Source organism: Macaca nemestrina, chromosome 5 (genome assembly GCF_043159975.1).
Source record: "Macaca nemestrina isolate mMacNem1 chromosome 5, mMacNem.hap1, whole genome shotgun sequence".
NCBI classification, from domain to species: Eukaryota; Metazoa; Chordata; class Mammalia; order Primates; family Cercopithecidae; genus Macaca; species Macaca nemestrina.
In genome coordinates, this window is record NC_092129.1 from 177,573,491 (window position 1) to 177,599,902 (window position 26,412).

Below are 26,412 nucleotides of genomic sequence, written 5' to 3' on the forward strand. Positions count from 1 at the left end.
TGGATGGAAGCACTGGGTGGGTGAAGGCGAGTGCTGCTCTGCAATTTTGAGCAGGGTGGTGAAAGGAGGTCCTGCTGAGATGACGACGTTTAGGTAAAGACCTGAAGCAGACGCAAGAAGGTGCAGTCCTGCTATGAGTTGGGGCCCCCACCTTAGAGGGGCAGAAGGAGGCGAGCGGGGCTGCAGGGAGAGCGGGGGATGGTGGGGGTGAAGTTAGGGTGACACAGGAGGCCAGACTCTTAGGACCTCAGAAGCTGTGGTGGGGACATCAGCTTCCGCTCTGAAAGGAACTGGGGTCAGGAGAGGGTGGCCTGCCCTGGCGCCTGTGTCAGTAGCATCCCTCTGGCTGCTTCGCTGAAAAGTCCAGGCGGGAGGTGATTACAGGAATCCAGGTGAGAGATGAAGATGACGTGGATTAGAGGTGGAGGTGGGGGAAGGGTTTGGGTGCTAGAGAAATTTTGAAAGAACAGTCGATAGGATCCGCTGAGGACATGCAAGTGGGTGGGAGAGAAAGAGATGGGTTAAAGGTGACTCCAGGGCTCCTGGCCTGAGCAACTGGAGGGAGAAAGGGTTGTATGCTGAGACAGAGAAGACCCCGGGGAGCACAGTTCACCAGCACAAAACCAAAATGCCCCGTCACAGAAAGAATGGCTGCCTTTGGGGGTCCTTGCTGGCAGCAACGCTGTGAGGAGGTCTCCCTTCCTTTGCAGTCAGCTTGGCAGAAGCCGCCTGGCAGCCAGGTCCTGTGAAGACTGTGGAAGAGCCATGCCGGTTTTGTTTGCTGCCAGCGCCCCAGCCTTGCACCCCAGCAGCCACAGAGCGGTGACGTGTTTGTAGACATTAATCTGGAGAGGAAAATGCTCTGGGGTGGTGGGAGGGTCACAAGCAGAGCAGAGGGACTGTGGCAGAGGAGGCCAGGAGACTGCTGGCACATCTTTGAACTGCCTGTCACCCAACGGGGGAAGGAGTTTAATCTGTACAAAGCAAGAGGGAAGGAGTAGGTGAGACCACCGGAGAGAAACTGCATGAGAGGTGGCTTTTGTTAGAAGTGAACAACTTTCTAGCAATGAGCAGAGCTTCCAAAGAGAGTGGAGTCCCCGACACTGAAATGTATTCAAGAGAGCCAGGCTGTGCTCTGGATGGCGCCTGGGGTGTGATTCCATGATTCTAGAAGCTCCCATGAGTCATACTCTTCCAATATTGAGCAGCTGTAATTTTAGAAACAGTGTTAGGAATATAACCAAAGCAGTCCAAATGTTCGAGAATTAATTATGAGTAAAGACCGGCTCAAATTTATATCTCATTGTGTTTCATCCTTCTCCTCCTCCTCATGTACTTTTCTTTAAAATCTCTATGTGCATTTAGGTACACACCTACAAATGTATTGAACACCACATGAATTTTTCATTACTATGTTATGAGCCTGAGAGGAGGGGTTGTATTTGAAGGAAGGGGTTCTAGATTATGAATTACAGACATCGCAGACTCTGGTACAAGAGATAAGAGTATTTAGGCAAGCGTGCCAGGCTGGAGGCAGGTGGAGGTGTGTGCTGGGAGGCCAGGAGGCCAGGGTAGGGAAGGACTGAGTGCAGCTTTTCTGCTGTTGAGGAGGGCACAAGTTTGCAAGTTAGGAATTTGTAGGTGCACCTTTGGCGATACACAGGTCAGGCTGTGCCTATGAGTTGTGGTCCACATGCTTCGGGAGCCTAAAGGATCCCCTAAATTCTCATTCAGAAAACAGGAAGCATAGACAGAGGACGCCAGGGAGGGCTTCAATCTGTGCCAAGGGGTTGGATGAGTTCAGAGGGAAATAATACCAAGGCCCTGGAGACTGAGCGCTGAGTGGGAGCGTTTTTGGCCACATGGGAACTGCCATTAGCCCAGAGCCCATCCCTGGAGGATTTGGTTGGAGGAGGTGATACAGGGTAGGTCTTTTACAACCAAAAGGCTTTGAACTGTGTCTGTTCCATATTAAGAAGCAAAGCCTCTGTGCATTGCGGGCCATCCACGGCTGACCTGCGACCAGTGTAGGGAGCCCATTTTGGGATTAAGGCCTCCAGCTCTCTCTCTGTACATATGATGCCCTCATACTGGGTAATATCTGCTTAAGTACCATCAGCAGTTGAAGAACTTAGGTTCTGCACTTCCTTCCTGCATAGTAAGGTGATTCAAATAAAGCTTTTTTACATATCTGGTCAACCTTTTTTCCTTTTTCTTTTTCTTTTCTTTTTTTTTTTTTTGAGATGGAGTCCTGTTCTGTTGCCCAGGCTGGAGTACGGTGGTATAATCTCGGCTCACTGCAACCTCCACCTCCTGGGTTCAAGCGATTCTCATGCCTCAGCCTCCCGAGTAGCTGGGATTACAGGCACGCACCACCACGACTTGTTAATTTTTGTATTTTTAGTACAGATGGGGTTTCACCATGTTGGCCAGGCTGGTCTTGAACTCCCAACCTTAAGTGATCCGTCCGCCTCGGCCTCTGAAAGTGCTGGGGTTACAGGCATGAGGCACTGTGCCTGGCCCCTCAACCTACTTTCAAAGGGATTTTCTGACTTTAAGAAGTTCTTTTCCGCTCTATCTTATAACAGTTGCTGAGTAACTGGGTTAAAATTAAGCCAACAATGCAAAAGTGAAAGTCAATTGTTAGTAAATTTTAAGTCAGCCTCTAGTCGGGAGGAGGGTCAGAAGGACAATGGGGAAAGAAAAACAATTCAAATAGCAAAGATTTAAAGAAAAATGGAACTCTCTGGGACAGTTTAGGTACCTTATACTAGAAGTGAAGAGAGGTGTAGTTTTTCTTTCTTGCAAAACTTTTGTATTTTAATGAAAGGCCTGAGGAGAAAACTCTAGAGATTTCCAGAGGGAGAAGCCTGGAGACTTCCCAGCTACAAGAGCAATGCTAGTGGAAATCCGAGATGGTAGCAAGATGGCACTGTGACATAGGAACACAGAGGCTGGGAAAGAAAGGAAACAAACCCGGAGGTGAAACTAAGTTAGAGGTTCTTTACGGAGAAAGAGACCTACCTTTTTCTTCAGCCATATACAGGTTTTGGAGAACTGAAAGGATGAGGTTGTAAACAAAACTATTTAAAGTGGTTACATTTTTGCAACTGCACCCCCATGCTTATTGCAGCGCTATTCACTACAGCAAAGATATGGAATCAACCTAAGTGTCCATGTATGAATGAATGGATAAAGAAGATGTGGTATATATACACAGTGGAATACTATATGGCCATAAAAAAGAATAAAATCTTATCATTTGTGGCAACATGGATGGAACTGGGGGTCATTATCATAAGTGAAATAAGCCAGGAACAAATACAAATATTGCTTATTCTCAATTATCTGTGGGAGCTAAAAAACATGATCACGTGGAGATAGAGAGTAGAAAGATAGATACCAGAGTGGAGAGGGAGGGGAGGAGAGGGAGAGGATAAAGAGAAGTGGATTGAAGGGTACAAACACACAGTTAATAGAAGACATAAATTCAGTGTTTGATAGCAGAGTAGGGTGACTATAGTTAACAAAAATGTATTCAGCGATGGACATCCTAAATAGCCTGACTTGATCACTACATATTATATATGCATAATCAAATCTCACAGGTACTAAATACATCAGCATGCATTTTTAAAAGATCACATTTTTGTGATCCTTTCCATATTATTCCATAAGATTCTCTGAGGGGTCTGTAATCCCAGCACTTTGGGAGGCTGAGGCAGGTGGATCACGAGGTCAGGACTTCGGACCAGCCTGGCCAATATGGTGAAACCCTGTTTCTACAAAAAATCTAAAAATTAGCTGGGCGTGTTGGTGCATGCCTGTAGTCCCAGCTACTCGGTAGGCTGAGGTGGAAGAATAGCTTGAACCTGGGAGGCGGAGGTTGCAGTGAGCTGAGATCATGCCCCTGCACTCCAGCCTGGGAGACAGAACGAGACTCCGTCTCAAAAAAAAAATTATCTTAGGGGTAGCATATTGAACATTTATTGCTTATAGCAGAGTGATGTAAATTGAGCCATTTAATAACGTCACATTATCTTGAACAGAAAGGAATTAGTGGAAAATTCTACTCTGAGCTGTGAGCTTTGCCAGCAAATGCTAAGGATATGGGCATTTTACTGACTTAGTGGCAGCTCATGAGTAACAGTGAAAGGACAGTAACCGGGGGACCTTCACGCCTCCATGGCTTGTGCATCTTCCTTTCTCTGAACCGCCAGCCTCCTGAGCACAGTCCCAGCACATGCGTGGTGCCGCCCACACAGCCCAGCAGCACTGCCATATGGAACCCCACAGATGCCGCAATTCTGCTGGACAAGACGCTGGCATCCCTCTCAGTGGGAGGTTTGTATTCGGAGGATTCCCTAAGGTTCACCGACATGTAAAATATTAAATGCCAAAATGACAAAGTCAGCGTGTCAAGAAATTTCAAGTGCCCACGGTGAAGCAGCAGTTTTATGAAGAAAGGGTTTTTGCAGGGATGGCCTGTGGATAAGTTTTAAATTGTTTAACTCCTCCTCTTCCTTCTTGGTTTCTCCTCCTTTCCCTCCCCCTTCTTCTAGACTTCTTCCAGAAACAAACTATTTAATACAAGAATTAAGTAATATCTTACCTGAGGAATAGTAAATTCAGGATTATTGACAGGCCCAGCATAGTAAATCTGCTCTGAAAAAATATATAAAGCATACATGATGTTATTCAATCATTTAAAAAAATGATTCATTCATATGTTCTGTGCTTACACTGATGTGTGACAATTGTTGGCACCAAAATAAGAGCAGCTATTGCTAGAAATGTTTTCATTCCCTGATCTACACCTGATCTACATTCATTCACTTATTCATTCATGCCACAAATATTGGTCAGGCACCTTCCATGTGGCAGGCCCTGGGGATCCTGGGATGGAAAAAGGAAGTCTCTGTCCATGCATTGCTGATATTCTGTTGTGGTTTGGCTGTGTCCCCACTCAAATCTCATCTTGAGTTATAGTTTCCATAATTCCTGTGTGTCATGGGAGGGACCCAGTGGGAGGTAATTGAATCATGGGAGTGGGTTTTCCCGTGCCGTTCTTGTGATAGTGAATAAGTCTCATGAGATCTGATGGATTTTTAAAGGGCAGTTCTCCTGCACAGGCCCTCTTGCCTGCCACCATAGAAGATGTGCCTTTGCTCCTCCTTTGCCTTCCACCATGATTGTGAGGCCTTCCCAGCCCTCTGGAACTGTGAGTCTGTTAAACCTCTTTTCCTTTATAAATTACCCAGTCTTGGGTAATTTCTTCATAACAATATGAAAGTGAACTAATGCATATTCTACTGCGGAGAATGATGATACAGAAATAACTAAACAAGACAATATCCAGATTGTAACAAGTGCTGGAAAGGGACACCAAGTAATATGAGAGAGGCAGGAGGGTGTGGTGGGGAAGGGGCCAGGCTGGATCCAGGTTGCACAGGGTTAAGTCCCAGGATTAGTTGACTATGGACAGTTGTTATCTCTTTGGGCTCAGTTTCCTTGTTTTGTTTTGGTTTTTTGTTTTTTTTTCCAAGATGGGTAAGATAATGACAATAAGAGTACCTGCTTCCTAGGGTGGTAGGGATTAAAAGAGGTAATCAATAAAAAGCACTAATAACAACACCTGGGAAGCACTCCATGAATACTCGCTAATGCCAGGAACTGGGAGGCACCATGTTCCACGGGTGGCAGTCATGGAGGCATCTATAAGGAGGTAGTATTTGAGCCAAGCCCTGAAGGAGCAGAATGGGCCAAGCATTTAAAGAGTTGGGGGAAGACCATCTCAGAATAACAAAGTAAGGACAGAGGCCTTGATGTGGAAAAGAGTTTAGGAAATTGGAAGGACAGTGGGAGATGAGTCTGTTGAAGCATGGTGAACAAGAGGAACTGTGTTGAGAAGAACTTGGAAAGATCAAGGGGTGACATATTTCAGGACCTGCAGGAAATGGTAGGGAGTTCAGATTTCATTCCAGTGGAAAATGTGTTAAAAGTCATGTCAAAATAGCTAATTTATGTTTTGCAGAGACATTCTGCTGTATAAAGAATGCAAAGAAGAGGCCAAGTGTGAAGGCTTTTCCGTGGCCAAGGTAAATGATGGATTGGTGAAGGGTGGTGGTGGTGGAGGTAGAGAACATGAATGAGATAATATTTGTGTTGGCCGATAGCACCCACTGATGAGTGGGTATAGAGAGTGGGGGCCAGGAAGGTTTTGGTTTGAATATCTGGATAGATGGAGGTGCCATTTATTGAGATTAGAGAAGCCTGGTGAGGCAGTGTGTGTGTGTGTGTGTGTGTGTGTGTGTGTGTGTGTGTGATGATTGAAGAGCTCTAATTCTGGGATATGGTTAATAAGGATCCTTGGAAGCAGTTGGCTATACAAGTCTGGAATTTTAGGGAAAAGGTAGGAATGGAGCTATGAATATCAGATTTATTAACATGTGGTGATTAAGCCATGGGATAGGATGAGATGCCCCCCTCACCCCAAAGAGATAGAATTAATCAACAGAGGAGAGGACAGGACCTCCTGAGGCCCTCCAACATTCAGAGGTTGGGTTGAGGAGAAGCCAGCCAAGGAGACTAAGAAGAGATGGTCAGTGGAGTGAGAGGGTAGCCAGAGAGTGAAGGAGCAAGGAAGCCAGGAGATGAATGTTTTTCAAACAGGAGGGTATTGCCAGCCATGCTGAATGCTGCTGTTGAGAGTTTGAGTAAGATGAGAACAGAACTGTGCAGTGGATTTGGCAACATGGAGGTCATTTGATGACCTTGACAAGAACACCGGAGAGATGAGTACTGATACCTGAATGGGGTGGACTGAAGAGATATAAGGAGGTGAGGAAGTAAGAGTTTTGTTATGAGAGGAAGCAAAAGCAAAAAAAAAAAAAAAAAAAAAAAGGATAACTGAAGGAGAGTGTGGTATTAAGAGTGGTTTGTTTCTTTGTTCAAGATGGGAGATACTGTACCATATTTGTTGTTCCAAAGGAATAATCTTGTAGAAAGAGAGATTGAAGCTGCAGAAGAGGGAATAACTGAAGACATGAGGGGTTTAAGAAGGTGGAAAGGAACGCTATTAACACTCCCTCCTGTATTTGAGAGAAGCGTGAAAATTACTCCCACAATTGTAGGAGCGAAAACAGAGCAGAATGAGTTCAGGTGTAGATATGTTTGTAGATGGGCCAGTAAACCAATAGTGGGGCTCTTGTCTGATCTCTTTGGTTTTTGCAGTGAAGTCCACAGACTTGTAGGGGGCACTAGATGGCAAAGACCTGTGCTGTGTTGAGCAGCAAAAGGAGGAATACAATATTCATGGACAGTGGGGAAGAAATTTACCTGAAAAATATAGTAAGATTTCTAGGCAGTGTTGAGTGCTTTTCTTGAGGTTTGTGGCCATAAATTTAAAGATACTCCAGTCAGCCCAGATGTATATTTTCTTAGAGACATTCAGTAGCTCCAGTGCTACTGAAGGTCAGTGGTTGGGTTGGAGTTTCACTGGACAAGAATGAAAAGGAGAGAAAGTCAAGGCTGTTGGATTAGATGCAAGGAAAAGATTATAACAATAGACCATAGAATCTAACGTGGGTAAGGAAGAAAGTGAAGGCAGGAGGGAGTTGTTGATGGTAACAGTCGGGGAGAGAATTGAATGGAGTTTCTATTATTGCAGTCAAGGTGCTAGAATTGGTGAGCTGGCAGGATATGAGGAAGCCACATGGCAGAGGGCTTGACATTTAGATTTCAGAAATGGTGCATTTTTACAGGCTCTAAGATATCCAGGGTTGGCATGAGAGATGGTGGTCGAGGTGTAAAGATGGAAATGGTTGTTGAAAGTAAGGGGGTGAAAAAACTGAGACATTATGGTGCTTGGTGGGCTATCCACATCAGTATTGAAGTCAGCAAGAAGGATGACTCCTTGCCCAGCCCCTCAGTCATTACTGCCTCCCCTGTGATTCCCCAGCACTGCAAACAAGCATCGTGGCTAAGAGCACATGTCCAGCGGTCAGACTATCTGGGCTTGAATCTGAGTTCTTTTTTCATTAATTGGGCAATTTACTTAACCTGTCTGAGCAGCACATGTAGGCACTGTAACTAATATGTGGTTACATATAGAGGGTTCAGAGGGACAGCCTGCCCAGGATTCATTTGTCATGCTGGTGCTTTGCCCAGCCTGAGGGCGCACCCCTTGCGTTGCAGTCCATGCTGATCGTGCCCCTAACAGATATGCACTGCAGTGGTTCAGCTACTGGAACATGATTTCTTTTTCGGAAGTTATCTTTTTCCCAGTAGATACTCTCTAACCCAAGCCAAGACAATCAGAGCAGAGAGACAAAGAGACCCCTTGTCAATCTGTTCTGGCAAGAGAAGCGTTCACTGCAGCTCACCAGTCTCTAGAGCTGCCCGCTTTCTGCCTGGTGTTCCAGCTTTCTTGCTAATTCTGTGACTCCTAAATGTCCTTTCAAGAAATTCCCTTTGCTTTTGTTGGCTGGATTGGGTGTCTTCTGCTTGCAACTCAAGGATGTGGCTGCTACAGGCATGAATAAGCCAAGAGCACTCCTGCTGGCTGTCAGGGTTTGGACACAGTGTGGCTCAGGAGCAGAGTCCAAGAACAAGGACTGGTGTGCCGTCCCTGTCTGATTTGGCTGGGTTCCCTTGGACATGTTTCATACCTGCTTTATGCTTCTACAAATTGCTGTATGGTGGCACAGTGCAAATGACTTGACCTAGGAAGCAGACAGACTTGGGTTTGAGACCCAGCTCTCCGACTCACTAGCTAAGTGATGTTGGGCAATTTGCTCAGCCATCCTGCAACTCAGTTTTTGCACTTGCAAAATAGAAATAGCAATGCCTCCCCATAGGGCATTGAGAGGACTAGAGAACTTGTGTGTAAAGCCGCTGAGCAGAATGTGGTCCCAAGGAAGGGTAGAAATGGCAGTTATTAACTGTATTATTATTCACCCAGGTGTGAAAAGGAGTAACGTTCATTTGGTGGAAGCTGAAATATGCAATGAGACTAGGTTTTCTAGCTTCTTGCTTGAGCCAGTGTATGTAACTGCTAAGTTCTGTCTGTGCCTTTTTTTTAAACTTTTGTTTTAAAAAATGGACGAGTATGACTCTTTGAAGAACAACACTCTAATGATACCTAATATTTTGTTGTGCTCATTTAATGCACCCAGGTTTGCTCGTTTGTGTTCTTCACCATTAAGAGGTCCTTCACTTGGCTGAGAGGTTTTCATTAAATTGGTCTCTTACAGTTTACAGTTTCAATTGGAGCTTTTTGGGGGGCTCATGAAGTTCTTGAGATAACTGCAAGTAACTAATGAAATTGTCTTTTTTTAAATCTGATAAAACAATACCTAAAATTAAATTTTCACTCTGTCCTTTCTCAGATCCTCTCCAATTCTGAGATTCCTTTAATTAACATTCTCACACTCCAGGACTATAAAAAGAACCCCAGTATATTTGCACCCATTTCTTCCGTTTCTTTCATGTGCAATATTTATCAGTTTTTAATGTGCAGTGGATTAAAGAAACTCACCTCCCTGGTTCTGAATACTTGAAGTCATTTCTGAGTATCAGCTTTTTTTTTTTTTTTTTTGACCCAGAACTTTGGGTGATTGTCATTGAGTGTCTTTTTGAAGAGAAAATTGGTTTATAAATTGTGGAAATAAAAGGTCCCAAGGGTTTTGGGTGACATCAACTTGATATGAGGGCCTGTGTCTTTTTTTTTATTATTATTTTTGAAACAGGGTCTGGCTCTCTCACCCAGGTTGTGCAATCTTGGTTCATTGCAACCTCCACCTTCCATGTTCAAGTGATCCTCCCATTCTCCCACCTCAGTCTCCTGAGTAGCTGGGACTACAGGTGCATATCACCACACCTGCCTAGTTTTTTTTGTAGAGATGGGGTTTCGTCATGTTGTCCAGGCTAGTCTCCAACTCCTGAGCTCAAGCGATTCACCCACCTTGGCCTCCCAAAGTGCTAAGATTACAGGCGTGAGCCACTGCACCTGGCTGGTCCTGTGTCTTGGTCTGCCTCTTTTTGTTCTCAATAACCAGCGCAGACGCAGCCTGCTGACTGCATGAACTCTTTTAGGCGACCCTCTCCCCATTTCCTAGCCCTTTCTAGGATCTTGCTGGAATTCCTGCCAATTTCCCAAATTTATTATAAAATGTCATTAATACTTAAGCATTTTCAGGGCACTTAACAGTATAAAACTACTCAAGAGTTATAATTATGATGACTAGGCCAATTGGCATATCAAGAACAAATGTTTTTGTTTAAAAAATCATTCATTCATTTACCTAGCATTTTGTGTTCCCTTCCCAGCTGCTGGGCCCAGTAGGGCAGGGTAGAGGGGAGGCAGTGTCCTTTTTTGCTCCAGTTATATTGAGAAATGATTGACAAATAAAAGTTATATATATTTAAGTGGTATAATGTGGTTAACATATCCTCACATAGTCACCTTTCGTGTGTACGTTTGTGTGTGCAGGTGTGTGTGCCTGCATGTGCGTGTGTGCATGTGTGCATTTGTGCGTGAATGTATGTGCATTTTTGTGTGTGTGCATGCTTATGTGTGTACATGTGTGTTTGTGTGTGTAGTGAGAACACTTGAGAGCTACTCTGCTAGTAATGTACAATATGTTGTGATCAACAGTAGTCACTGTGCTGTACGTTAGGTCTCCAGAACTTACTCATCTTCTAACTGCAAGTTTGCACTCTTTGACCACCATCTCCTCGTTTCCTGTACTCCTTAGACTCTGCCAACCACTCATCTACTCGTTTACTGTGAGTCTGACTTTTATTTTTGGATTCCACATGTAAGTAAGATCACGCAATATTTGTCTGCCTTATTTCATTTAGCATAATGTCCTCCAGGTATGTCCACGTTGTTGCAAATGGCAGAATTTCTTTCTTTTTTAAGGCTGAATCATATTCCATTGTGTGTATAGACCACATTTTCTTTATCCATTCATCTGTCGCTGTTGTTTTCACATCTTGGCTACTGCGAATAATTCTGGGGGAAATTCCCACTGTTGGTGGGAATGTAAATTTGTACAGCCACTGTGGAAAACAGTGTGGAGATTCCTCAAAAAATTAAAAATAGAACTCCCATATGATTCAGCAGTCCCACTTCTGGGTGTGTGTGTATATATATATATATATATATATATATATATATATATATATATCCAAAGGAGATGAAATGTATCTGGAAGGGATACCTGCACGCAGGGAGGCAGTGTCGACCTGGGAGGATGCAGCCTTCCCTCTCCCCTCCAGGTGAGGCCAAGAGCAAAGTGGGAGGGAGCTCAGAGTCTGTGATGGCATCTGGCGTGCGGAGGACCAAGCTGAGGGGCTAGAGGATGAAGAGGAAGGTGGGGAGAATGTTCCAGACCAACCAAGAGCATTGTCTCTGGAGGAGCGGGGAGGGAGTGCATGGCTTTATTCTAGTGAGCTCTTTATTCTTCTTCCCGCCTCTGGGTATTTCCGAAGAGACCCAAATCCAGAAGATGGAGAAGGCCCAGGCACTGATCCTCATCATGTTCCCTCTGATCTGTAGCTTTGCTTTCTTCAGTCTCTCTGACCCTTGAGGATGTAGTTCTTCCTGTTCCCTTAAGCCTTGGAGCTGGTAGGTTAGGGCTCTCATTTAAGGTAATAATAAACTTGCCTGGGGTAGGGACAGATCAGAGTGTCCACTGCCTTCAGGGCGAATGTCACTGTAGCGAGATCCCAGTAGGCCCTAAAGGCTGGAGGTTTCTTCAGGTTTCCATGGATTCCCGGCATTGTGGGTAGGTAAGCTCCAGCCTAGGCCAGGCCTAATTGTAACTTTTTAGTATTATTTTTCAGTGTTTCCTAATTTGGCAGCTCCTCAAGCTCCCGGGCCATTCAACTCTTATCCTCTGAGCCTCTGAGTCCTTTGTGTCTCTCCTGGAGGGGTCCTTCCGGGACTCTCAGTGCTGCGGGCTTGGCTGCTCCATTTCAGAGGGGGGTCTGCCGGTCCTCCACATGCAGTTGCACAGAATGTGCCTGGCTCAGGGTTGAATGGGATCAGAAATCCAGCTGTGCCCTATTGGGTCAGGGCCTGCAGCCCAGGACTGGGCTGGGTCCCACCAGCATAAGCTTTTAGTGGTCTGGGCTGGGTCCCACCAGCATATGCTTTTAGTGGTCTGGGCCACATCCTCTCAGCCCCTGGTGGAATCCCGGCTGCTGGAGTGGGCATCAGCAGGGCCTCTGACATTACTCCGTGTCAAGGGCTGCCCCTCTGCGTGCTTTCCTGCTTCAGAGAAGCCCATGCAGGGCAACTGGGAAGTGCAGGGATGTGAACTCCTGAAGCTTCCTGACCCTGAGAAAGACAATTCTGAGGCACTCGCTGCAGCTCCCCAGGGGTTGCTGAGGGATGGAGCCCTAGTTCCCTGTGCTGGTCATCAGCTCCCTGGTGTGTCTCTCACTGGCTTTTCCCATCACCCTTGCTTCCTGGCATCACGGCCCAGAGTACTACCCACCCCCAAGTCCTTGAACCTGGCTTTACTTGGGGGTACCCCACACTAAGAACACTTCCTGGCAGAAGGTTCCCCTTTTTCTAATGTATACCAAGGCCACGGATGAGCTAGTGGTAGCCCTAGCCACCTGGCTGCTGAGACATTTGCACCTGTTTCTTGTGATGGAACCACCTAGTTCAGAAATGATACCCGAATGCCCTGGAACCTGTTCCTTGACTTTCATGCCAAAGGCCAGGAAGGAGAATTTTCGTGCCCTGGATTATCTGTTTGAACTCTGTGAATCTCACACTCTGGGAGAAGACGGGAGCTGAGTGACAGGGACAGGAGGTGAAGACCTCAGCTGTGCTCCAAGGGGAGGAGCAGAGCATGCGAGGAAGCCTGTGAGTTTTAGGAAAGAGGGACTGCAGGAAGGAGGAGGGGGGCACAGTCCATCTCTGTCTTTGTTTTCTTCATTCAGTTGGATAGAGAGTTACTGTCCCTGATTAGTGCACAAGTGTCCAATAGTGCACAAGTGGAATAACCTATAATAAATCAAGTTAACTCTAATAAAGTGGATTTGAAAACTTTGGGACTCTTTGGCAAGTCAAGTGACCTTTCATTGGAGGATTATTTCTGTTGCTCCATAATTAGAACTTGCTCAACTTGATTTCTAAATGTTTCTTGGGGATGTCCGGCATTTGGTCTCACCCCACTGGCTGTGTGAAGGGTCAGCATGTTCTGGGAATAGTTGCTGTCGTGTTTTTGGAGTCACAACTGTACTTTAGAATTCATAACTGTATAATTTGAGTTTGGATGACTTTTTCTATACATGAGTTATCTTAGTTTTGCTTCCAGCTAACTCTGCTTTGATATCTTTCCCCATCCATTCGACGAGGCATGTGAGATTTTATTTTATGGCCTTTCACTACCTAGAGAAATTTAATGTTATTTACAACTTGAAAACATTCACTGTGTATTTGTAATGAATCATTTACAGAATTAGAATTTTTCCTGGGTTTCTTCACTCATGGTCCTCTCCTTAGGCCTCTGCAGTGATTCAGAGATGTGCTCATTATCTCTACCTTCCTTTTCTTTCTTTCTTTCTTTTTTTTTTTTTTTGAGAGAAGTCTCACTCTGTTGTCCAGGGCTGGAGTGCAGTGGTGTGATCATAGCTCACCACAGCCTTAAATTCCAGGGCTCAAGTGATCCTCCTGCCTCAGCCTCTCAAGTAGCTGGGACTATACCACCATGCCCAGCTAATTTTTAAATTTTTTTTTAGAGATGAGGGTCTTCCTATGTTGCCCAGGCTGGTCTCAAACTCCCAGCTTCAAGAGATCCTCCCTGCCTCAGCCTCTGTAGCTGCTGGAATTACAGGGATAGCCACTGCACACAGCTATCCCTGCCCCTTCCTGCCTTTAAAAAAAAAATTTTTTTTTCCAGAGATGGGGTTTCTTTCTCTGTGTTGCCCAGGCTGATCTGGAGTTCTTGAGCTCAAGCAATCTGTGCGCCTCGACTTCCCAAAGTGCTGGGATTACAAGTGTGAGCCACCATACTTATTCCTAGTAGAAGCTGGTTTTCTCTCCATGACAAACATGATGAAGGACTCCTTGCCATCTTACCATCTTTCTCTGCCAAGAATGGGCATAATACATGGGCCGTCATTGACTGCTAGCCAAGTCATTTCTCCTGTGGTTAGAGGGCATGCAGGTGGTGGTTTTATGGGGGAAAGGTGACAATAATGGCCCGATAAAGCAAGCCCTTGGGAACAATGATACAATCTCCTAATAGAAAGACTCATCTCTTGCCTCAGCCTCAGATTTGTGAGCAAGTGCATTTGAGAACTGTGAAGTTCTCAGAGTTGTTGGACTTCTATGAAAGCATTTTAATGGAAAACCTATGGAGTTTGAGTTTTTCCCATATTAGACACAGTTTTGGGCCTTTTCACACGGCACACGGAGGTCAGCAACGCATGCTGGTTTTCCAGATGGGGGTTGTGCAGGCTAGTAATGGCCCCCCAAAGAGGTCCAAGTCATAATCCCCAGAAACTGTGAATATGTTACCTTACATGGCAACAGGAACTCTGCAGATGTGACTAAATTAAGGATTTTGAGATGGGGAGATTATCCTGTGTGGCCCAGGGGGGCCCAATTGTAATTACAGAGGTCCTTATAAGAGCGAGGTAGGAAGTCAGAAGAAGGAGAAGGCCAGGTGGAGATGGAAGCAGAGAGTAGAGTGATGTCACTAAGGGCTGAGGAATGCAGCAGCCTCTAGAAACTGAAAAAGGCAAGAAAGCTGGCTCTCCCTGAGCCTCCAGAAGAAACACAATTCTATGATGCTTTGACGCTAGCTTTCTGATATCCAGACTGTAAGAGAATAAATTGATGGTGTCGTCAATGGCGACATTTATGGCGATTTGTTACAGCAGCTATGGAAAGCTCATACAGCGGTCTTGGATTAAGAAAGGAGGGACAGGGTGATGAGCCTGAGAAGGGACAAAGGTGATGGTTTGTTTGTATTTGTGCTCTCCACAAAGGGCCCTTCAGAACTATGACACAGATGTAACCTAGGATTTGAGCAGAAGAGAAAGTACTTGGGTTTAGGGCTAGGCCAGAGAGTAGAATTTCTAGCATGAACTCACAAATGAGCTCAGGATGGACTGTTAAAAATACTTCAGAGCAGTATAGATACAACCAGGTCAGATCTGTGCAATAGAACATTCCACAAAGATGGGAATGTTCTGTGTCTACACCATCAAATACAGTAGCCACCAGGCATGTGTGGCTGTTAGGAGCTTAGAATATGCCTGGTAGGACTGGTGTACTGAATTTTTAATTTAACTTAAATGTAAATTCTTTAAATAGCCACATATGACTTGTGGCCATCATATTGGACAGTGCAATTCCAGATCAGCACTGGCTAAGAGAAATAGAATGTGAACCATATATGCAACATACGATTTTCTAGTAACTACACACAAAAAAGGAAAAAGAAGTAAGTAAAATTAATTTAGTAATATATTTTGTTTAACCCACTTATTAAAAATGTTACCATTTCAGCATGGAACCAATATAAAGAGTCTTCACGAGATATTTACATTATTTTTTTCATACTTTGTACCAAGTCTTCAAAATCCAGTGTGTATTCTGTACATTTCACTTTGGACTGGCCATGTTCCTAGTACTTAATGGCTGCAGGGGCCAGTAGCTACTGTCTGGACGGTGCCGACTATTTAGTCATTGATGAGGAAGCGGGGCCTAGCCGGGAAAATGACTTGCTTTCAGCAGCATTCCTTCTGCAAGGCCTGTTTTTCTGCTGTCCAGGTTCCCCCTCTGAGAGATACATAACTTCCAGCAGCAAAGCAAAAAGAATTTAAGTATTTTTGTCCCACCTACCAACTAATTCCTAAATTTTGTGGACAAATACTTTGTACAACATTCAAAATACAACTTATAAATTGGCAGGCTGATTAGATTCCTAGAAATGGAAATGAAGTAGATGATGATGGAAGCAAAGAGAAGAAATTGACTTGATCCTCCGAAACCTGGGCAACCCTGGGAATGAGTAATGCGACTGGAAAGCTAAGCAAACAGACATCACAGAGGGCTGCGTTTTTCACACTGGGGTAGGCGTCCGGGCTCATGCACATCAGGGCTCTCGGGATGTCTAGTTTCTTAAAAGGCAAATACCAGCGGCTCTGGGATCCGATTGTGTGATATGGGGGAGCCGTGAGTTGGCCTTCTTAATTAGCTTCCTAAACGATTATTACATCAAAGTATGTCACTGAGCTGGATTTATGAAATTCCATAACGGTCAAGGATTTGTAAAGAAGCTTGTCTTAGAAAATTAAAAGTGTTTCTGGTCCTAGGTCATCCTTAGTCATAGTATGCTGGGCTCAAGGAACATAAAGAATTGACTGATGTCAAAGTACAGTTGCAGTACGGTTGGCTCATTTACAAACATGCTTGAGTTTGAGGATGGGGAGAAAGCATCCAGGGCTCTAGAATTCCTTAAAAACCAATACACTTCCTTTCATTTCATTTAGCAGGAAAAAGTGCTCTTTTGCTTAGTCATTACTGGTGCCCTCTGTAGAGTGGCTACTGCTTTTAGTTCTGGTTTTTTTTTTTTTTTTTTTTTTTTTTTTTTTGTGGTTTGAGGGTAGGAGTTCTGCTAATACAATAAGTAAACCATTGTTTTTGGTGATTCTGCATGAATTTGCTGCAGCAGCAGCTGCCTGGTAATCACAAGCAGGAAATCTACCATTGAAGTCTGGAGACAAGGAATAATACATGAAAAGAAGAAAGGAACGAAGGGGAGATGATGGTGCTTCAAATTTCCAATTCCATGAGAGATGCAAATGACGCTCTCTCCCTACAGGGACAAGAGGGCCAGGGAAACTCCCCTTGTTCAGCCATCAGAAAATATGCAGGCTTGGACCAAAGGCATCTTCTTGCTACCTGTAAGGAAAAAGGTCTTAAACTTCTAAGCCTCAATGACTCCACTGCCTCTTCATGCGCTTTGTTAAAATGCAGACTTCCAATCTGAGATGGATGATGACTTGAGGGGCTCAGAGCCTTGCTGGAGAAATCTGTCATCAGCTGCACACAGTTGCTGCCATGGATCACTTATTGAACGCTTGCTGTGTGCAGAACACCATTCTATGGGCTTTATGTGTATTATCCCATGTTATCCTTATGACTGTCCCATGAGGTCACTTGTATTTTCTCTATTGTACAGATGAGGAAACTGAGGCTCAGAGAGATTAAGTTACTTGTCTGAGGTCACATAAATGGTAAGTGGCAGTGAAGATTTAGCTCTGTGTAGGTCTGCCTTCAAATCTTGGGCGTAACCACCAGGCTAGTGGTTCTCAAAGTGTGGTCCCTGGGCCAGCATCATCAGCCTCACTTGGGGACATGTAAGAAATGCAGATTCTCAGACTCCTCGCCTGATGTGTGGAACTGGAAACCCTGGGGCTGGGTCTAGCAACTGTGGTTGAAGTTGGGCTCCAGGTGATGCCGATGCCTGCTCAAGGTTGAGAACCACTGGACTGGGCTAAGGTCCCTGCTCTCCGGCAGCAGTGCTGCAGTCTGATGAGTCAGGGGACAGGAAATGCTTCCAGAATAATACTGGTTTTGGTAACATGCTGCCTGCAGCTGCAAAATGACAGTGGGGATAATAATGGCAGGAGAAATAGTGCAATTTTTCAGGTCACAGAAAGTCAGCACTCCCTCCACGGGTCTATAGATCCATCCATGAGAAGAGGAGCCAAGACGCATGAGTTCCCATCTCAGCCACTTTGTCACTGGGGATACCGGTAGCGGTTGAAGGACAGGACCAGAAGGTAGGGCTGGGGGAGGTGGGGAAGGAAGTGTGGGGATGGAAAGCCTGCAGCTTCTGAAGGAGCAGGAAGTCTAAAATGGCCCAGAAATCAAAGGTAAGCAAACAAGTATAACATAGGTGATACCCTAGAAAACATGTACGATAGACAGTAGTCCCCCTTATCTGCAGTTTAACTTTCTGCAGTTTCAGTTACCTGTGGTCAATTGTGGCCTGAAAATATTAAGGTATTTTGAGAGAGAGAGAGAAAAAGAGAGAGAGAGAAAGAGAGAAAGAGAGACCATACTCACATATTTTTTATTACAGTAAATTGTTATAATTGTTCTATTTTATTAATTGTTATTGTTAATTTCTAACTATGGCTAATTTATAAATTGAATTTTATCATAGGTATATGTATGCATGGGGAAAATAGTAAATATAGGATTTGGTATTATTCATGGCTTGGGGGTCTTGCAGTTATTCATGCACTGGGGGTCTTGGAACATGTCCCTATCAGGTAAGAGGGGACTACTGTATTTTAAATTTTAGGCTTCTATTAAGCTGCTTATTCCCCTTCTGTTATAGCCTAAATCAATGCCTGAATTCCTGGGGCTTGCATTTGTTAATGTATGTGCAGTGAACATGAAACAGCTGAATCATGAAGCCCATGGTAGTGGGGCCGTGGCTGGGCTTTACAGAGGTTGTCAGCTCATCAGCATAGATTAATTTCTTCAAGGTAGCGCCTGCTGGGAAGGTGGTTTAGCCCTGTCTTCTACTCCAGCAGTGCAGGGGTAAGGCATTTTGCAGAAAGCATTTGTGGATTTTTTCCAAATCCAGGCAGTAAACAGATTGCATTCCCAGCACTCCCCCCAAATTCCCTTCATTTCCTAGATCTGTGGAAAGGAGCACATTGAAACAGAAATAGAGGAGGTCATAGAAATCTAACTGATGGAATCTGACTGCTGATCTAGATATTATTGTTAAGACAGAATTTTGAATTGATACAGACAGTGAGATTGAGAAGGCTCTGCAGCGAATGATGCTGGGAGGATCACCGGGTCCAAGTGTTCAGCATGAACCAGGACCAGAAGAGAAACATTTAATTAGGGAAGGTAACGAAAAGGAAGGGAGGATGGGCAGCCACGAGCACCCACTCTGGTTACACCTTTGACTTACTTGTATATGTAAAATCAGTTGAGTATTATAATAGAATCTCTTAGCTCTGTCAGAAAAATATCTGCCTTATGGGCAATATTATGCCAGACTTTAAATACAGTTCTCAGGGGATCTACTCTGTTTTATATTGAAATTCATCTAATTATAATGTGTTTCTCACTTTGGTCAAACAGTAGGAAAGCTCAGATTTACACAAAAGATAAACCAAGAACCAGTTATTTTCTCAACTAGAGGATTCTTCAGATTGCAAAAGATGTCATCATACTATTTCCTTTAATTGCAAGCTTTAAATATTAATGCGTTTAAAATCAAGTTTAAACCTGATTATTTTCTCTAGCTTGCATATTGCACACAGGGAGGTACGTTTATCTGTTGAATGTGTTTCATAATGGATTTTGCTCATACTGAGAAGTGGCCTGTGCAGGCATGGATGCACCATGAATCAGCAGTTCTTGTGGTCACCGTTGTCTTCTGCACCTCTCTGGGATCCTAACATGAATAAGGCATCATTAAGTCCTCTCAGCTTTTCATTGGTTGGACTACATCAGTCACAGCTTTCAAGGTCTCAAAGAAGATTCCTTGACCTACAGATACTCTCATTTATAATCATACACACCCAGTGTATACACACATGCACACACACACACACAATTTATCTAACTCGCCTATGCCTTTATTTTAATTTCAGCTGATTTTGGCAGTAGGTTGTGTACAACTGATATCTGCAAGTCAATCTGTGAATCAATACACAAATTATTTTTGAAAGAGTATTACTCACTTGGTGCTATGGAACCAAGGCCACTTTGCCTGGGTTGACCTACCCTGGTCAGAACTCACAGAGGTTTGGCCAGAACCAGGTTTGACAGTTGACATGTCTCTTATTATCAAGTGTGAAAATCATGTGTTCCCTGGACACATTGGGGTGAACAACACACACTGGGGTGTGTTGGAGGGTGGGGGATGGGAGGAGGGAGAGCATCAGGAAAAACAGCTAATAGATGTTGGGCTTAATACCTAGGCATTATCATGGGATGATCCGTGCAGTTATTCACTACGGCGCATGTTTAACTATGTAACAAACCTGCACATCCTGCACATGTACCCCTGAACTTAAAATAGAAGTTGGAAATAACATAAAACAACTTTTAAAAAGAAAGAAAATCATGTGTTCATTCTATGTACTTTATGGTTTTAATCCGAGTCTTTACCCAAATCTCCAGGTTCACTTCCAGTTGAGAACCTCACATCTCTGTGGCCCTACACAATATATTCTTGACGGTCCAAACATGAGCCACCTTTAGGTCATTTCTCCCCACTTTTTATTTGGGTGGAGCTTGTGGAGCAAGCATGAAATGTTGCTTCTACTTCCCAGGGTGATACCTGAGTTTCAGGCGCCACAGTACATCTTACAATAAAATTTTGGCTCTATTTAACATATCATTTTATTCTCATCTTCCTGATGTGGGATATTCTAGGGAACTGCTTGAACAAAATGAACCTCATTGAGAGTGGACATCAAGATGTGTTGAACGCTTGATACATCAGAGACTGAAGGAGACTGGAGGGAACTTGACTCGATTCCAAGTTAGACAGGGCTGTGGCTGCCTCATGTGTGGTGCTGGTGAGTGCTGACAAGCCCAGACTTTGGGAAAAGTCCTTATGTCAGACAATTGTGGGCTAGGGTGACAGATCACACTTTGATGGATGTCAGGTTCCTTGAAGGGAGTAGACATTCCTAAGATTATGTATTCTGGGTGGAAGTCAAGCCAGTGGCAGAAAATAAAAATTTTAGAGGCTGACCTTAGATCAAAGGAAGAAAACAAAACAGAACAGAACAGCATAGCCGTAAAAGACTTGTTCAGTTACTGGTCAGGAAATTCTGGGAGCCTGAGCAGGTTGGCAGTGTGCGATATTATGGACAGGCTGCTCCTCTGGCTCTACAGTGAGCCAGTTTGAATCTGAATCCTCACCTCTGGCCTGTTTCTATGACAGACCTACCAGAGTTTATCAATCAGCCCTGCAGTTTTCACAAAATGCTCCTACCTTCTGCCTCAAGGTCCCTCAGGTAGGGGAGGAAGCCCAGGGACTCAGTGCTGTGATTCCTAAAGCATCAGACACGTTGCATATCTTACTTAGTCTCCGCTGTTACCCAATCATGAATTATGGCCACTCTCATTTGATAGATGCAGTAATTGAGAAACAGAGAAATGAAATGGCCCTCCAGACTGTCCCTGGCAGCTGTGGGGAGGGAAGGAGACCTCCAGGCCCACTCTCTGGCTTTTTCCTAAGGTGCCCTTCCTCCTGCCAGCTGCCACTCTGCCCAGTCTTTCTGTTAAGTCCCCTTTGCCCCAAATCTAATTTGTTGGCACAGGCCTTATAAAGCAGAGTCAAAGCACAGGTGCAGTATTATCCTTCATGTCCTGGATCTGAATTTATGCTGCAGCTCAGGTCAAGTGTCCACCGAGTGACAGCCCCAGCATACCTGTGCTCAGTAACTCTGGCAGAGAGCCCTGGATTCTGACTCAGCTTCTAGCAGTGGTTCACAAAATTTAGTATGCTACAGAACTACTTAGAGCAGGATTGATTGGTCAAAAGAAGAATAATATTTCACCACATGTAAGAATTAAATGAAATTTAAATTTCAGTGTCCATAAATAAGTTAAACAAAGCCAAATCAATCATAAAAGACATGCAGCAGATACAGACATACCTCACTTCATGTAATCTGGGCACACAGCCATGTCCACTCATTTTCATATTATCTCTGCAAGGGCAGAGTTGAGCGATTGCCACAGGGACCATATGGTCTGTAAAACCTAAAATGTTTACTATCCTTCCCTTTCCAGAAAAAAATTCGCCAACACGTGGCCCAAAGGGCTTGTTAAAATACAGATCACTAAGCCCCAACCCCAGAGCTTCTGATTCAGTAAGTCTGGGTAGGGACCAAAAATTTGCCATTTCTAATAATTTCCTAGATGATGGTGATGCTGCTGGTCTGAGGATCACACTTTGAGAACCACTGCCTTATAATAATAGGCTGGTTATGCCCAAAGAAGATCCTTTGGTTTCTATAATTTTGTTATGCCCTTCCTTTAAATCGAAAAAGACGGTCTTAGTGGAGGGCTGAAAGGAATTTACTTCTTCTCTAGCAAAGCTTTCTTTATGTTTATGGAAGATACACAGCAGAAGGGTTTGGAGCTGGACAGAAACCTAGTTCCACAGCCTGCTGGCTTTGTGACCTTGGGTAAGTTAGACTCAAGTTCCTCATCTGTTAAGATGAGGGTATATATAGGAAAAAACAGTTTTTCCTCCTATATTCTCAACACAGAGCACTTCTGGTCACCACCTGGCTTGGCTCTTACTTCTAGAGATTCTGATTTCATTGGTCTGGGGTATGGCCTGGATGTTGGGATCTTCAAAACTATAAATGGAGATAATAATGTAGCACTGTCCAATAAAAATATAAAGAGAGTCACACGTATAATTTTATGTTTTCTAGGAGCCACATTTTGAAAGGTGAAATTAATTTTAATATAATATTAATATCTTATCACTGATAAATAATTAAAATAATATATTAATGATAAATTCTACTTAACTCAGTATATTCCAAACATTAACATTTCAACATACAACCATGGAACAATGACAGAGATATTTTACATTCTTTTTCTCAGACTAAAGCTTTGAAACTGAGTCTGTACTTTACACTTATAGCACATCTCTAATCAGACTGGCTATATTTCAGGGTTCAGTAGTGACCTGTGACTTGTGGTCATTGCTTCAGAAAGCACAGGAGTAGTTAATGTGCAACCAAGATGGAGACCCACTGGGGTAAGGGCATGCTTGGTGTTCTCAGACCAGACCAAAGCTCCCGGACCACACACGGGTTCTATCGGCATTATTATTCTTGAGGATTGAGAGAGTTGACTGCAGCTTCCCTCCTTTGGGCTAGGAATTAGGTGTGGTCATTAAGGACATTCAGTGAAGCTCAATTTTGTCTTAAAATTGGATGTGCAGCTTATGGAACCTGTTTGAAAGCATGGCGATCAACTAAAGCAAATAAATCTAAATGACTTGATGCTATCAGAGAAGACAGAAGGACCAGTGCAGCATTAACAGAGCAGGAGGTAAAACTGTGGCCAATTTTGTCTCCTTCTGAGTGAGCCCACAGCCTGAGTAAACAGGGCTGTGGGAATCCCAGGCAAGAGTATGGCTGTTAGATCATCCCTTGATATTCTACGCAACTCTTTGATTCAGAACTTTCTATTCAAGTCCAAATATCACTGGATATTACATAGGCTGTCATTCTCTTTGAAAACTCTTAGGTTTATTCCTAGGGGAACAGAATTTATTCTCTCTATTCTTTCTTATAATGATAAACTAATATTTAAAAGAATAACCTTGCAAATTTATCATAAAAGCAAGCAAGATTTCCAAAAAAGACAAAAATAAAGATCTGCAGAGATAAGCACTCTTAGCGCTGAAGTGTGTACTCTTTCAGAGTATTTTTTTGGTGTATACACATACACACATTTTATACAATAGGATTCAACAGTGAATACACTTTTATAGCATGCTTCTTTGTTACATAATATTCTTACAAGTATATTTTCATGTAATTTAGTAATCTACAGCATCATTTTAAAATCACAGCCATTGTACCATTGTTTGGCTGAATAATGACCTACTTAGTCAATGCCCTATCATTGGTCATATACGCTATTTCCCCCACATTGTCAATCATAGCGTAAGTAATCATACTGAAAGAGCATCAGCTGGTCTTTGAATCCAATGTGATGTTTGCCTTAAAGCTAGCTGAGGACAAGGCAGAGGGAAAGGAGGCAACATTTCCGTCTCACTAAGTCTGACCCATTTTGTAGTTTTATCTGGCTTGGAGAAAAGCCAGCGAGATGCAGTTTGCAGAGGAATGCATAGTAATGCTGTGACAATGATACCAGACAGCTCAGCTGCGAGTGACACCACAATGTGCCGCCCACAGTGGACATTAGGTTTTCTCACCGCTCTGCTAAGAAGGACCTGCAAGCCCCACAGCAAGCCTTAATGTGTTAACAGCAGCTTATGCTTGGATTTGGATTGACTTTAGTTCTTCCTGGTGCCATTTTTCCCCTTCTGGTCTTAGTATTAACCACTTCTTTGGAACAGAATCATTCCTGCAGTAGGTTTGTGGGTGGGTTAAAAAATTTTAATAATCCAAAAAACCTCTGACTTTAAGATTTTAGTTTCTCTGCCTTATGTAGTTTACATAATTATTTGTTCGTGCAGCGTTTATATATTACTTTTCTGATCATTTTATACTATATGATATTTTACACTATATGAGGTTTTCTGGCAATTTCCCCAGTGCCAGCTTCTCAGTTTGCCTATGCAGTCATCACTCCCGTTGCAATAAAGCAAATAAATAGCTGCAGAGCTGCCCAGCATTCAAATAAGGCAAACGCCAGCCTTTTGAGCTGCTAAACTGAATTGAACACCTCAAACTGATTTAGGGAACCATCTCTCTTCTCTTTCATCAATCCTATTAAAACCATACATAGGGAAAAACAGCAAGGTTTTCTTATACTTGGAGGACCAGGAAAATGTACTCTCTGCTAGGGTTTGATGCATGTTGTGTCTTTATGTTATGCATAAGCAGTCTTAAGTAGTCATTTTAAAGGTGAACTGGTAAAGTTGTGTTCAATCCATCATATGTTCACATGCAAATACAACAAAACAAGTATCTATTGTGTCTTTACTTTGTGCCAGGTCTCTTTGCCATGTCAGCAGTGACAGATAGGAGCAAGAAATATGCCTTCCTTAAAGGAGTTTGAAGTTTAATTGGGAGGGACACACACACTAACCATAAAATTCAGTTCCATCTGAGATAAGAACTACAGCAGAAATAGGAACATGATGCTCCCAGAGCACCCAGAGGGAGCACTTTATCTGTTGGCATTGGAGGAAGTTTCAGAGAGAGAGAGAGAGAGAGAGAGAGAGAGAGACAGAGACAGAGACAGAGACAGAGACAGAGAGAGAAAGGGATACTTCAGCTAGGTCTGGATGAAAAGCAAATGGCGATTGGGCCACACATACTAAGGGGACTGTCCAAACAATGTTGCAGGTGTTAAAATGCAGGCTCTGAAGAGAAAGTGGCAAAGGATTCCTTAAGCTGATGCCTAAGCTATGTATGGGGGGTGGAGCAAGATGTAGCTGAAGAAGGGAGGAAGGGAGGGAGGAAGAAATGGGAGGGAGAGAGGGAGGGAGGGAGGAAAAGGAGGGAGGGAAGAAAGGAGAAAGGACTGACTGTGGGTGAAGAATTCAGAGTCAGCCCAGCTGAGGGCAGGACGAAAAGGTTAAACAGGGACGGACGAATGACGAGTTCATCATTCTGAGGAAATGCATGAATATACTTGATTAATCAGAAATGTCTCCAGTAAGTTGAGAGAGGAAAACTGACTTATCATTTTAAGGTGGGCTAGCTAAGAAAAAAAAAAAAGGTCCCAATTTGAAACAAAGTCAGATCACTGGGCAGAAAGATTCCCGAAATGATAATTTTAAATAAACCCCTGGTCAAAAGCAAGACACATTCATTCGTTGTCTTGTTTGTTCTTTTATTCATTCATTCGTTAAAACTAAGATTGGAGTCAGCCTGCCTGGGTTCAAGCCGTGGATCCTTCAAGCTCTGTGACTTGCTGCAAGCTCCTAAAGCCCTCTGTACTTCAGTTACACATTTATAAAGTTGGAATATTAATATAGTATTAACCTGTAAGGTTGGTGTGGGAAGTAAATGACTTAGTGGATCGAAAGCTCTTATAACAGGGCCTGGTACGAATGCTCCATCGTGTGAGGCATTTTGCTCTGTGTGTCTCTGTATTCAGAGCTCTCTATGTATCAGCCACATTTGAAATACTGGGAATAAAAAGACAAAGGTGATATGACCCTACCCTCAAGAAGCGCGTAGTACAATGTGGAAGGTACACGGGAGCAAACCAGGACAGTCCAACATGGCAAACGCTAGGATAGAGTGATGTGCCACACAGTTGCCGGGGATGGCGAGGGTGGTGAGGGAGCCAGGCTGAGTCTGTCCTCTACAGATCCCAGCAAAGTTCCCCCGGTTCCATCTGGTCAATCCTCCCTTAAGTTCCTTGTTTTCTTTTGTTTGCATCCCTTAGTGTAGGAAGGATATTCCAATTTCTTCTAGATCTTTCATTTAAAAGGAGTAATTGCCTCATTTCACAAGGAACTTTACTGTTTAAAATTCTAGCTCTCTTGAATGGGAAAATAGATAAAGGGGTATTTCTGAGATGTGAGGTGAGGGGTGTATTGGGAGTATGCCCCGCCTTGGCCAGTGGGAGTAGGAAGGAGACCCTGGGAGGGGAGAGCAGCTGGGAGAGAACCACTCCTGGGGAAGGACAGTCAGAGAATAGAGCCAGGTTTT

At 43.7% G+C, this 26,412-nt stretch overlaps 1 protein-coding gene and 1 long non-coding RNA gene across 3 annotated transcripts in view; one reads left to right on the forward strand and one right to left on the reverse strand.

Annotated features, from left to right (window-relative positions):
- LOC105487367 (lymphocyte antigen 86) overlaps positions 1-26,412 on the reverse strand; it is a 63,658-nt gene that overhangs the window by 1,131 nt on the left and 36,115 nt on the right. Inside the window, exon 5 of the mRNA XM_011750820.3 lies at positions 4,613-4,665. Coding sequence (XP_011749122.1) covers positions 4,613-4,665 — 53 coding nt within the window. The remainder of the gene's footprint in view (positions 1-4,612; positions 4,666-26,412) is intronic.
- On the forward strand, positions 306-25,191 carry LOC139363512 (uncharacterized). 2 transcript variants are annotated; one of them, XR_011624073.1, is made up of 4 exons: positions 306-4,344; positions 5,115-5,221; positions 6,035-6,098; positions 16,857-25,191. It is a non-coding gene; the product is annotated as an uncharacterized lncRNA (long non-coding RNA). The 2 variants fall into 2 exon arrangements; XR_011624072.1 differs by having other exon boundaries at positions 306-5,221.